The 13984-nt window shown below is 33.3% G+C and overlaps 2 protein-coding genes across 3 annotated transcripts in view; one reads left to right on the top strand and one right to left on the bottom strand.

Moving 5' to 3' along the window:
- Positions 1–8674, bottom strand: part of RUNX2 (RUNX family transcription factor 2) — a 287535-nt gene extending 278861 nt beyond the window's left edge. The window contains exons 1-2 of the mRNA XM_053709598.1: positions 8663–8674; positions 8308–8440 (exon numbers count right to left, since the gene is read on the bottom strand). Coding sequence (XP_053565573.1) covers positions 8308–8365 — 58 coding nt within the window. The 5' untranslated portion in view covers positions 8366–8440; positions 8663–8674. The remainder of the gene's footprint in view (positions 1–8307; positions 8441–8662) is intronic.
- SUPT3H (SPT3 homolog, SAGA and STAGA complex component) overlaps positions 1–13984 on the top strand; it is a 1388329-nt gene that overhangs the window by 68508 nt on the left and 1305837 nt on the right. The gene's annotated exons all lie outside the window — the stretch shown is intronic.

Here is a 13984-nt window from a genome sequence, read left to right as displayed (position 1 = left end):
AGAAAAAGAATACTGAATGTGGATCTATGGTTTGAGAAGGGCATTTGCAAGATAAGTTTTACACATGAATATTCAGTTGGATCTGTATTAAATGAGGTGTTTAAGACCTAAAGTGAAACCTAGTCAACCCACTTTAAAGACTTAAAGGGACAGTCTACCATAGAATTGTTATTGTTTTAAAAGATAGATAATCCCTTTATTACTCAGTCCCCAGTTTTGCATAACCAACACAGTTATATTAATATACGTTTTACCTCTGTGATTACCTTGTATCTAGGAACCTTCTTCCAGCCCCCTGATCACATGACTGTGACTGTTTATTATCTATTGTCTTAAATTTAGCATTGTATTGTGCTAGATCTTAAATAACTTTCTGTGCCTGATCACAGTGTTATCTATATGGCCCACTTGTACTTTCTGTCTCTTTGTGTTGAAAAGAGATTTAAAAAGCCTGTGATAAGAGGCAGCCCTCAAAGGCTTAGAAATTAGCATATGAGCCTATCTAGTTTTAGTTTAAACTAAGAATACCAAGAGAAAAAAGCAAATTTGATGATAAAAGTAAATTGGAAAGTTGATTAAAATTAAAAGTCCTATCTGAATATTGAAAGTTTAATTTATACTAGACTGTCCCTTTAAAAGCTGACAATGTAAGTCAAGCTTTGAGGTCAGTGAGATCTTTTTTTTAAAAAAAACTTTACTGCAACAATACAAATTTTATATCACATGTTCTACAATATTAACTTTTTTGGAGAGGCAACTGGAGAAATCAGAGCAGCATCAGATTTATGTCTTGTTGATGAAAGTGCGAGTTTGGAGAATCCTCTGCAGTGTTTTGAAGCCTTCACTCCCTTGCAACGTGGAAGTGAGACATATCTGCTGCCAGCTGAGCATGGTTGTCACTCTTTTGAGAAGGTTAACAGTGGAATATTTAACACTGAGCATGTGGCTGATGAAGAATGTGACAGTGTATTACATATCAATATGTTGCAGCCCTCCCTGGCACCCAAGGGTTTAACATTCAAATTAGAGACCTGCGTGTTCCACTCGTGAGGTTTTTATAATGTTATTCCAAACATGACATGTGCTAGAATATGTATGACTGTCATAATGCATATTTATATGTTCACGGAAGGTCTCCCTTAACTCCTATTATTGCTACCAAAATGACAGCTGTTTTGCAGCCTTTTTCTCATCGTTTACATTCTCCCGGGGTGAACCATTTAGCTTCTTGAGTAGCAAGTCTTTTATTTATTTGTAAAAGAAACCATGTTTTCTGAAGGAAGCTTGCTCTCTCTGTATTCCTTCTGCCTGACTTAAAAAGGGGATCACCTGAGAACATGCAGGCAGCTGTTCCAAAGGCTTCTGGGAAAATTAAATGACAAATAATTGGGGCGTTGCTGCAAAATAGCTTAGTAAGACATTTGCAAAATATAATATGTAATTTTTTAACCTCTTATATCATATATTTTTGTTACTTTTAAGCATTACACAGTAGCAATTCTGCAATGAAATGACATCTAAAAATGAATGGTGTTTTAAAAATACACTAGATACAGTGTTACAAAAGGGATCAGAGTAGGCAAAGGGTCTTTTATAGAAGAAGATTTTAAACTCTGGAACAGGACAAGCTCACAATGACATACATTATATTTCTTTATATAATCTATATTTAGCAATTTTTAATTATGAAGTTCGTGCTAAAGGACTGAACATAAAGAAGACTGGCTGCAGTGATACTGTATAAATATTTGCAAACCCATCTCATGTATCGCATGTTGGTAAAGAGGATATCTGGACTATTCTGAGGGTGACTGATGACAGTAGATAAGAATAAAACCTGCATCAATGACTTCAGAATAAAAAGAAAATCACATAAAACATGTTGAGCTGTCTGGAGGTTTGTTTCTCTGGCAACTACTGTGTTAATTAGTCAAAATCAGGAGCGGCCACATACCACAGAAATAATCAGTTTGTTGGCACTGAAATCTCGTTGATGTTAAGTTGTTCTATTTGAATGTACAATTAGTTTTATTTGTTTTAAAGAGTTTAGATTGTAAAGTCATTAAAATGACTTCTGATTTGTCAGGCTGTTAGCAGTTATGGTTTTTTTTTCTCATAATATACACAAATTAATTTTGTCCTAGAGAGACGCATACAGAGTTCATTTTTGCAGTAAGATGCATGTTTAAAGTTAGCACCAATCTTAATTCTGAAGGTGATAACCAGTTGTATCCAGACTGAATAATCTAACAGGTCATAATTATAACAATCATTTATTTATACTGCATACTTTTAAATAGACAAGGAATTCATTATGCAGTTAAAATTCACTTTTAACTTCGTGATAAGAAACACGACTGCAACAAAAAAAAGTTAAAAACAAATAAAATTCTTTTAAATCTCTTACATAAAATGCACTTTTTTATTCATTATAAGGGGTCAGCTTATTACGTTTACTATTTGAATTTTCAATTATTTTTTTTTTACCTTTTTGTAAGATGAAGCACTGATGATTAGAGGAATTTTAAGAAATATGTTGTCAATGTCTGTATTAGTTATTACATCTGCATTAGTTATTTTATTAGAATGGATGTTAATTAAGGAAAATTGTGCAAGAGAGTATAAAGAGTTGCCTACAAACAAGGGGTTGTAATAGAAAATTACAATTTGGATGCTAGATGGTAGATTTTTTTTTCTTTCTTAAATTTTAAGATGAAACCACAATATTAAGTTTACAGTTTCAAGGTTTAGTGCGATATCATTATTTATATATTTTTTAAATTTTATTTAAGTCACTAGATTTTTATTCAGCATTCAATTTTTGTGATATACAGTGGTGATGTTTATTTTTATTGCTTAAAGTCAATTTTTAGTATTTTTTTCCCTATAAAGTATTGTTAGTCATATAAAATACATACATTCATTTAAAAAAAAAAAAATAATTCAACTGATAAAAACAATCTTTCATAGATTTTTACGTTTATTTTCTTGCATGTGTAATTGAAATGTTTATATAACTCTTAACCGGGTTCAGCAGATGCACATGCATTACAATTATTGCCAGTCTATACAAATAAGATTCTTAGAAATAAATATGTAATTTAAAAAGGGAAAAAGCACATTCATTTTGCAAAGCACCATGATTTTTATTTGAGCCCCAATACAATATGGTGAGACCACCGGTGCTATAAAATTAAAAGCACATGGGGTTTGAAGGAACAGAAAAGACTTGCAATTGATTAGCGTAGCTGGAAGGTTTTTGAAGTTTTGCAATCCCTGATTTGTGAATGATTCTATTCAATAAGGATTAATTTGACTGGCTTGATAACATCTCAGTACTATGCTCCCTCTCTGTTACATTACTTATATTTAACCATTTCCGCTGCTGCTGTGAAATGATGCTATAATGAGTTTTGGTGTTGACTGCAATTCTGTTATATTTGTACACCAGTGTGTCCTTCACCATTTTACAATTAGATCTGTTCAAATTAAGCCCATGTATTATAAAATCTATCTTAAGAGTGCTGTCAGAAGAATTTCTGTGAAATGACTAATAGTCTATTCCTTGTTTAGTCTTATAGCTTCATATTGATTTATAATAAGTTTGATCTAAATATGTAGCTTATGTTTGAGAAGTCTTTAATGTGTATCTAATGGTGGTATGTTTGTGTTTAAAAATCTATTTATCTATTTGCTCTTTTGCAAAAAGTTTGTGAATAGCAAAATGTTTATCTTGATAAATAAGAAATAATATTGTTACATTGAAGAGACAGCTAACTGATATAACAGTTTTGTCATGAATTTATTAAATCTATCTTTTTAAAACAAAAAATATTAACCCAAATATTAAAACTCAATGTTTTTTTTTAATATTTTAATAATCTAGAAAGATACATGATTTACCAATCAGGAGAAAAGGGTACTTATCCATTCAATGTTAAAATTAGGGAAAATATACAACATCTAGCCCCTTAGATTGTGAGTCTGTTTACTAATATCTATCCATATATTTTATTTATATGTATGTATGTATGTATCCTCCTTAGCTGATGAGAGTCCATAGCTTCATAACATGTGAGATATATTCCAGCCTATGTTATGAAGCTATAGACTATCATCAACCCAAAGGAAATACATTTATTTTCAGTTTTTATTTTATCTATCTATCTATCTATCTATCTATCTATCTATATATATATATATATATATATATATACATATATATATACACATACATACATACATACATACATACATACATACATACATACATACACACATGTCTGCATTTGCCTCTGTAAATTGCTTCCCACTAAAACACCTGATGACCTAAAGAAAATACTTTCATTTTAATCTGCAGACTATAACTACATGCATGTGCCCTTATATTTCCCTTGCTACCCATACTCAATTAGATTGTAACATAATGTCAGCTTTAGTAGTGCAAACGATTCTGCTTTTGGGGTAGTAATTATTCCTCCTACAGAGAACCTTACTGTGAAAAGGGTATATATCTTCTTTGGGTTATTTCTGACAGTTTAAAAATTTAGAGAGCGGATGATTTAATGTATTGATTTCCTGTGCAAATGTACTTCCACAGAAATATAAGTGTTAGAGTCTTAGTTTTTCTCCCATCACTGTGAATGTTCTATTCTCTTATATACAACTTGAAAGTTGCTGTTATAAAGTAAGTAGAAAGAATATTTTGTCTCTCCTTTAGCTTGCGGTGCTCTATATATTTTATATCAATTTGTCACCACCACCCCAGAAATCATGACCATCATTTCTTTTCAGAAAATCATTTACATACATTATGGAACACAATTATGAAAATAAAAAAATAATATTTTTTTAATTAAAAGTAAATTTAAGTAAAAGGTTGGGTTTTTTTTTGTTAACAATTTTTTTTTCTAAATATATGTATAGTATATATCAGTAAAGCTATACTCCATTGCACAGAAAACAAACTTTTAAAGGCATTTTCTTAGCCATAATACGTTATTCTCTATCTCTTGCTATGGCGGGTAAAATAATTATTGAATGTACATGACATTTTTCTGTTTTTGAGTTTAATGTCTCTTTAAATAGGCTTTATGTCTCAGGTAACCATGATTTGAACTACTAAGCTGCTGTAGAAAATAAAAATTCAGATGTGCAAAGATTGACAGAATATACTTTTTCTCTATTGTCTTTTGCATTAATTAGCGATTACCGCTTAGGAACAGCCTGAGCATGCACTAGCTACAAATACACACAAGACGGCCTTAGAGGTATCTTTCTGCTTCTAGACAAACATTGGCTGAGTATACGGCACTGATCCAACACTAATCAGTTACAATCTCCTTTTCAGAAGTAGGCCCAACAATTAGTCCAGTTGGTATAACAAAAATAAACCAAGGCTCAGATTTAAAAGGCTGACAGACAGGAAAAATATACATAGAGCAGACTGGGCCTATTGCGCTTTCATCTACATGTGGCCTTGTTTGAATTGTCAAATATCTTTGTGTGCTCTTATAAGATGTATTGGGTGGATTTTTTCATTTAAGTATGATTTTGTGTGAGAATCGTATGTATGTATTTGATGTATATATTTGATGATTCAGGGAGACAGACCCCTGTTTAATAATTTTTTAAGTGATGAGCGAATCGCCAGCCAAGTAGCCATTTTTTAACCTTGAATTTTAGGGTAGTATCTCTCTCTCTCTCTCTCTCTCTCTCTCTCTCTCTCTCTCTCTCTCTCTCTCTCTCTCTCTCTCTCTATCTATTTATCTATCTATCTATCTATCTATAAATGTGTGTGTGTATGTATATATATATATATATATATATATATGTGTGTGTGTGTGTGTGTATGTATATGTGTGTATGTGTGTGTGTGTGTGTGTATGTATGTATATATATATATATATATATATATATATATATATATAAACACATATACACACATACAATATCATACACTATAATTATATATTTATATATATATATATATATATATATATACACACACTCTCTCTCTGTCACACACATGTATGTACACACACACGTATCTTTTAATTTTCAGTTATGTTTGCCGTCCTTTTTCTATTTAGCCCATTCATATAAAATCCTTTATATTGATTTGCCATTAGTAAGCATATTGAGTTTACTTTTTGATTATTCTGTTACCACCTTCTTATAAACGATTTAAACCCATCTTGTTTGATTCCAAACCTTCCTGCTATTAACCACTTTTCTCCTTAAAATGTAAAATACATGACTTAGGGGCAGCAGCAGGGTACATTGTCCCTGACAGTATCTTATTATATAATTAAAGCCAGGTAAATGTATGCTAATCTTACAGCAGAAATAAAAGAAAAAAATCTATTTAGATAAATGTAAAATGTTTCCTCCTATAAACACTGGGATGATTTGGTCCAGAAACGATCTATTTAATGGTTAATTTATGTAGCTAATTATTTCCCAGATTGCAAGTATGTATATTCCTCTTCCTCATGATACCAAGCTGCTGCCTATGGCTTTGTCATTTCTGTAAACTTTCTGTTTTTAAAGAACTGAAAACTGGATGATGAACTTTGGTAAAATAATATATATTTGTAATTATTTTTGATATTTGTATCCCCTAGGCAACAGCATTTTTCTTTGTAATTTGTAGCTGTTATCTCTGCCAGTAAAGGGGTTAAAAAACAAAAATTCAGAGTCGTCTTGTAACTGTATGGTAGGGTAGAGCTAAATACTAAACGCTCTGTGCTATAGTTGTGCCATGTGCCATGCTACTGCTGCTGTCTATATTCAAATGTGATTTTAGGCAACCAATTGAAATTCACTAGTAGGAGGGCTAAAAAAGATTCCTACCACCAGGTATTCATCTCAAAGGGAGCTGTTGGATTCTGTCTGTTTGAAAAAGCTTGTTTAGTATCTTTGAAAAGCTAATAATACACATTGCTGTACCAAGTCTCTCTTCATGGACTGGACTGAGAAAATGTTGTAAGTGTTTAGTAGCTAGCAGCATGCCATAAATCCCTGTCAAAGAATGAGTTCTGCTAGAATGAATACAGATCTATCTCAATTACTTGTCAAGGGAAAACAAAACTATTTAAAAACACCTAAGAGTATTTCAGAGTTGTGCCATTGTCTGTGTGGTGCACATTGCACACTCAGAGTGTGTGTGTCCTTTGCACTGTTAACACTTTGTTGTATGTTTAGAAGGAAACATACAAGCAGTATACTATTCATTCTAGCGTCTCTTCGTTTTTTGGCAGATACATAAATAGTACTGTTCAGAAAATGATAACATTTTGTGTTTGATGCTGTAATTGAGAGAAAGGGTATGATTATTGTGCTAAATAAGACACATTTATAGGAGTTTGCTATTTATATGCCCAGATTTCTATTTTTTCTGTTTTTCTACTAATTTTATTTACACTATTTCATGCAGACATCTGTGTTTACAGCTGTGGAAATTGAGCTTTATTTGGCATCGTTTAGCTGCTGTGAGACTGCTACTGAAAAGTGAAGGCTGATTTCATTACTGCTCTTTGCTTTTTTTATATCTTTTTTTAATATTGATGTAAGACTTTAAATTGGATATTTTGTTTTTGTTTGTTTGTTGCCAGCATTGGGTTAAATGACTGTGTGACAGGATGGGCACAGTACCTTAATAATTTACCTATAGCTGCCCAGGGCTTTCAATAGTTATACTGCCAAGTAGCTGCTCAGCTCAGAGTGCATCAAATATAGTGAAGTGATGTGTTTTAGGACTGCTGCGGTTAAATCCTATTTTTCCTAATTTCCTTTAAACAGTAGGGTGCCTGGAAGTAGGAAGGCAATTCAACTTAGCTGTGCACTGAAATGATTAGGTGTCTTAATAGACTGTTTCATGCATAATTGTGCCCTAGTGCTTTTAAATACCTTTCCAGGTGTTTTACCTGGCATTTTGGAGTAAAGATTTGGGCAACTTTTCTACCTCACAGAGTCCATACTAACAAGGATTTTCAGATGGGTATGACAGGTACAGGGATGCTTTATAATAAAGAAGTCATTGGGATATAGCCGAGAAGGCAATGCATTGTGCCCTCTTTGGCAGCCATGAGGTTAAAAGATGGCTCAAAGTGATATTCCTGGTAATGTATTCTCCACTGATTTGGGTTAATATGTGGCATGCCACGTAATTACAGCGCTGATATTTTTGGTCTCCCATTTAGCAACCAAGAGGTTCGATTTTGGGTTTGCAATTTGACTATCGGTATGCAACTGGGTATTTAAATTAACAGATATTTGGTAATACGGGAGCAGAAATGTACTTACCCCAAAAGAAGTTCTGCTGACATGGTGCGACCGAACTGAATAGGCTGTTGGATGCCATAGTCCTCCGTGCAGTCTTATTGGCGCCTGCCAGCTTTTGTATGTCCCAGCGAAAATTATCCCTGGAATCCTCAATCTGAAAATGCAGACCGTGGTCATTCAGGGTAGTAAGACTACATGCTCAGTATTTCCATAGTGACATTATTATTACATTGTCTAGTATAGTATGATAGAACAAGTCATTAAAATACAGATGTGTAAAGCTGGGAGCAAGAAAAATTAACCCTAACCCCCCTTCCCCTAAACACAGAATGAGGGACTGTTATTACAGCATATAATGTGGTTTAAGAGCACTTACTGACAATGATGGTCTTCAGTGTTGGTAGTGACCTGCGGAGATTAACCATTTAAAAACCAGAGGCTCCGCACTGTCCTCCTGGAGAAAGTTTGCACCGCACTTGTGGTTCTGTGGTTGTTTGTGAGGCGAATGAAGCATTCACACAATCCAAAAAAGCAAAAGCTTTAAAACTCCTTTTTTTTGCAAGCAATGTTACTGGAGAGGCAGAATCATGTGGTTGATGACATCACAGCTCTCAAAGTGGGACAGCCTTCCACTGTGGCTTTTCTCTCTCTCTCTCCCTTATTTTATTTTGACAAAAGGATCGTGGTAAGGCCTTTCCTGGCATCCAGAAGGATATAGCTTTTTAATTTTTTCTGACTCATGAGGATTTGGAGAGAGTACAAATGCAGAATGAGCTGAGACTTCTGTACTGTTAAAGCATATGGAGTGCAGAGCTAGCATTTGACAGTACTCTCTGTTCATGGCTCAGTCCTTGTGTCAGTTTTAGCCTCTCTCATTTTTATTCAACGTTTATTATTGTCTCTAGGAAAGTGCATGAAACTGGCACGGCTGACTGCATAAAATATCCCGAACAGCAGCGATGATTTATAATAATTTTCATTTTTTAGTTATAATATTATGAACCAAGGTCTGCTTTGGATTTGCTGGGTAGTTGGACTCCTGCTTTTCTTTTTGCCTCTTGTATTTCTGTTCTTGGGAATCTGTAACTCATTGTAGGAAACACATTATTATTTTTTTGTTTAAGATCTGGTAGCAAATTTTGAGCTGGGTTTGTATTGAAAGGTAATTGGCTGTCACAAAAGTGCTAGACTGGAGATTGCTTTACAGAGGTTAAATCATGTCTGTCTACATGAATTTCTGTAGAGCAAGTATAGATCTGCATCTGCCCAAGTGAATAATAAAGACGTATTCCCTTTAAAGCACTAGAATGTCATCTTATTTTCAGCAAATCCCTGTTTCATTGTGCTAGTTTTTTAAATTTTCTTGCTTTTATAGTAGGCCTTATTGGACTTTTCGAAATGACAAATGAGGAAGTACTTGTTCGCTCTTCCTGATATCGGAGTCACCACTGGATCACTTTTATGTTCTTTTTTACCTATTGTTATGAGCTGGTATTTTGGGAGTAAAAAGTTAATGTCACATTTTATTAATTCTGTGTGCAAAATAAATTTTACATATAAGTTAACAGTAACCAGAGTACTCACAGGATTGATTAAAAAATACATTTTGACTACTTATGTTATAAATCCGGTGAATGTTCTAGTAAATATTATTATAATTTATTTATTATTTTAATTTATTATTATAATTTACTGTTAAAAAGACCTGCGAGCAAAATACTTTTTAAAACCATTTAAAACTGTCATTTCATTAGCGTTATTTAAATAGCTATGCAATATGCATACTGTCAGTCACTGTGTAGAATTTGCAGGGTCATGTTTTATTTTTTCCAACATTACAGCTTTTCCAAGGACAGTGGAAATCTATTAATTTTGCAAGTAAAATTACAGAAATAGAGGGCAAAATGAATAATGAGTCTGTTTCTATTTTTATATAACTAAACTTTTTGTACTAAAGGCATTTTGCAGTGAAATGTTCATTTAGTCCTATGGTTAGCACTTCATTTTTATAAAAGTAACCTAAAGATTAAACATTTTCTGTAGTATACATTAAAGGGATATGAAACTCAAAAACGTTATTTTGTGATTCAGACAGAGCGCACAATTTTAAAAAAGTTTATCAAATGTGCTTCATTCCGATGATCTTCTTTGTTGAAGAGATACCTAGGTAGGCATCTGGGCACTACATGGCAGGCAATAGTGCTGCCATCTAGTGCTCTTGCAAAACTACTGCCATATAGTGCTTCTGAGATTGGGCCGCATCCTTCTTTTCAACAAAGGATACACAGGGAACAAAGACAAGTTGATAATAGAAGTACATTAGAAAGTTGTTTAAAGTTACATACTCTATCTGAACCATGAAAATGTTAGGTTTCATATCCCTTTAATAAGATGTGTTTAGTAACATTCTATTTAGAAGCCATAATAAGGGAATAGCAAATAACAGGAAGCATGTAGCTAGTGGAACAGTGTAGCTGATGAAGAATTATTGCTACTTACATGAGATAATGAGGATGGCACTTAAAACACAGAAATAACTTCCAGATTGTCGACAAGAACGCAGCAGTCCAAAAAGTGTGTGTTTTATTGTAGGGAAATAAAAAACACTCTGACTTTGTCACCCTGCCACTGGACGTAGGGTCAGGTTAACCACAGGGAAATCTAGAAGTCTGTCTGAGCCCCCACATGCATTGTGTCATAATTGGGAGAGGGCTCGGTCAGCCCTGTGTGTGATGTGCAATAGCTGCATATAAAATAAATGTTTAAAGGTATTTTAAACTGCAATTTTGTTACCAAAGTTTGCATTTCTTTGGGGTGCAGTGACTTAACCATTGAAAAGCCTTAAGTGTATTTATCTTATTTGTATTTATCTTATTCCTTTTTATGTGGCAAAATATGCACAGAAATAAATGAGCCCCTGCAGTCATCATGCAGTCTCTGAGTAGCATGTTGTAAGATCAGTGCACTCCAGTCTCTGAGGACAATGACAAAAAACCCCCCACAACCATCAGAGGTTAATTACTGGAAAAAAAGGCACATTAAATATTTAAAGTACTTTTCAAAAACGTATACATAATTAAGCATTTCTTTATGGAATTTGTAATTTAATGTCCCTTTAATAAACTAAGGGTTAAACTATTTTGGAAAAGTGAAGTGGTTCTAGAGATGACACAGAAAAAAAAGGGTCCAACAGAACTATTGTTTCAGCTGAAGATCTCTGGTTCATATGCGATATGTGAATATCTCAGGCTTATATGCCGTTTCTTATTTGTCCATTTCGAGATTATATAATTTAGATTTTATTAAAGCATTTACACTGCAGTGGATGTGATATACATGTAATTACTATTTATTTTCAGCTACAGAAAATACATAAATTTGTCATATTTTATAGCACAGGTTAATCAGTAACTGGAACATTAAAGGGACATTAAACACTAATAAGTACTAGATAGAAAATATTAGTCTGTGAATAACATGTAGGTGTATTTTTTTTTAAAGTTTAATTAGTTAAAGGGACATGAAACCCAAATTTTTTCTTTCATGATTTAGAAAGAGCATACAATTATAAACAACTTTCTAATTTACTTCTATTATCTATTTTGCTTCATTCTCTTGATATTCTTTGCTGAAAAGCATATCTAGATATGCTTAGTAGCTGCTGATTGGTAGCTGCACATAGATGCCTCCTCTGATTGGTTCACCTTGTGCATTGCTATTTCTTCATTAAAGTATATCTAAAGTATGAAACAAATTAGGTAATAGAAGTAAATTGGAATATTGTTTAAAGTTGTTTTCTCTACCTTAATCATGAAAGAAAATGTTTGGGTATAGTGTCCCTTTAATTAGGTGTAAAGTTTTAGTATCTATAAAACAATGGGAGCTGACATGTTGTAACTTAGGCTATCTTCTCTGCTGTGGCCAAATAGGGACAGTTATAAATAAGTCACTAGAGTGTGCAGCCAATGGCTGTGTGAAATATAACAGCGTTCTGTACTACTTTAATTTCTAACAGGAACTGAAATTCTTACAATTTCAGCATGAAATTCAGGAAAAGGGGACAAAATAAATAATGAAAGCTTATTGTAGAGGTTATTTTTACTACACTACAATTTATCATTTTATATTGCCATCTCATAGTGTTTAATGTCCCTTTAAAGTTACATTTTTTTTTTAATGTCTATTGTGAATTTGCTATGACTAGGAAAGGAAAACCAAACAAGACACTGGAGTGTGATGGCAACTTTGTTGAAAAGTATATGTACATATACTCAGCTAGCTTGTGATTCGTGGCTATACATGTCTCTTATAATTGTCTTACCAGATGTGTTCATCTAGCTCTCAGTAGTGCATTGCTGCTCTGCAGGTGACTTAAACTGTTTATAATAATTTTCAGGGGTTAAACACATAGCTATGTGCAAATAATAGTGCAATAATACAATGCTCTAGCAAATTAGAGCATTTTTTAGCACTTTTATGTGCTTCTCATTTGCCTGGTAGACTATTCGCATTGACCTGTCTCTGTTGAAAAGTTATATATGATTTTGAGTTACTGAATTTGTAAAGAGTAGTTGTGGTTAGCTGCCCCGGGTTCTGCAGTCGCATCCTCTGCCCCGGGTTCTGCAGTCATATCTCATTATTGCATTATATGGTTTCCTCTTAATGATATAAAGTAATTGAATTGTCAGCAGTGAATGTTTGGCTTACAGAGATAATAAACCCACATTTTTTCTTTCGTGATTCAGATAGAGCAGGCAGTTTTAAGCAACTTTCTAATTTACTCCTATTATCAATTTTTCTTCATTATCATGCTATCTTTATTTGAAAAAGCAGAAATGTAAGCTTAAGAGCTGGCCCATTTTTGATTCAGCACCTGGGTAGCGTTTGCTGATTGGTGGCTAAATGTAGCAAACCAATCGGCAAGCTCTACCCAGGTTCTGAACCAAAAATGAGCCGGCTCCTAACCTTACTGTCCTGCATTTTCAAAAAAGATGGCAAGAGAACAAAGAAAAATTGATAATAGGAGTAAATTAGAAAGATGTTTAAAATTGCATGCGATATCTGTATCAGGAAAGAAAAAAGAAATGGGTTTAGTATCCCTTTAAGACAGATTATGTGATGCAGGAATGCATGGCAAGTACCTTGCTGACCACTGGATATTCAAAAGTAGTCAATAGTTTCAATTTATAGTACTATTACATACAGGTGCATACTTTTCTCCTGCCTTAATCATGTATTAAAAATGTGAGACTTGAGGAACTCAAAACAAAAGGTGCAGCTTCAAAAACATTTAAAGGGACACTGAACCCAAATTTTTTTATTTTGTGATTCAGATAGAGCATACAATTTTAAGCAACTTTCTATTTACTCCTATGATCAATTTTTCTTCGTTCTCTTGCTATCTTTATTTGACAAAGGCATGTAAGCTAAGGACCAGCCAATTTTTGGTTCAGTACTGTGGACAGCACTTGTTTATTGTTCACCAAAAATGGGCAGGCATCTAAACTTACATTCTTGCTTTTCAAATAAAGATTCCAAGAGTGAAGAAAATGTGATAATAGGAGTAAATTAGAAAGTTGCTTAAAATTGCATGCTCTATCTGAATCACGAAAGAAAACATTTTTAAAGGGACAGTCAAGTAAAAAAAAAAAAACTTTCATGTTTCAAATAAGTCACATAATTTTAAACAACTTTCCAA

The sequence above is a fragment of the Bombina bombina genome, chromosome 4 (assembly GCF_027579735.1).
Source record: "Bombina bombina isolate aBomBom1 chromosome 4, aBomBom1.pri, whole genome shotgun sequence".
Lineage (NCBI taxonomy): Eukaryota > Metazoa > Chordata > Amphibia > Anura > Bombinatoridae > Bombina > Bombina bombina.
Note: the sequence above shows the minus strand (reverse complement) of the source record. Positions and strands in the feature narration are given on the sequence as shown.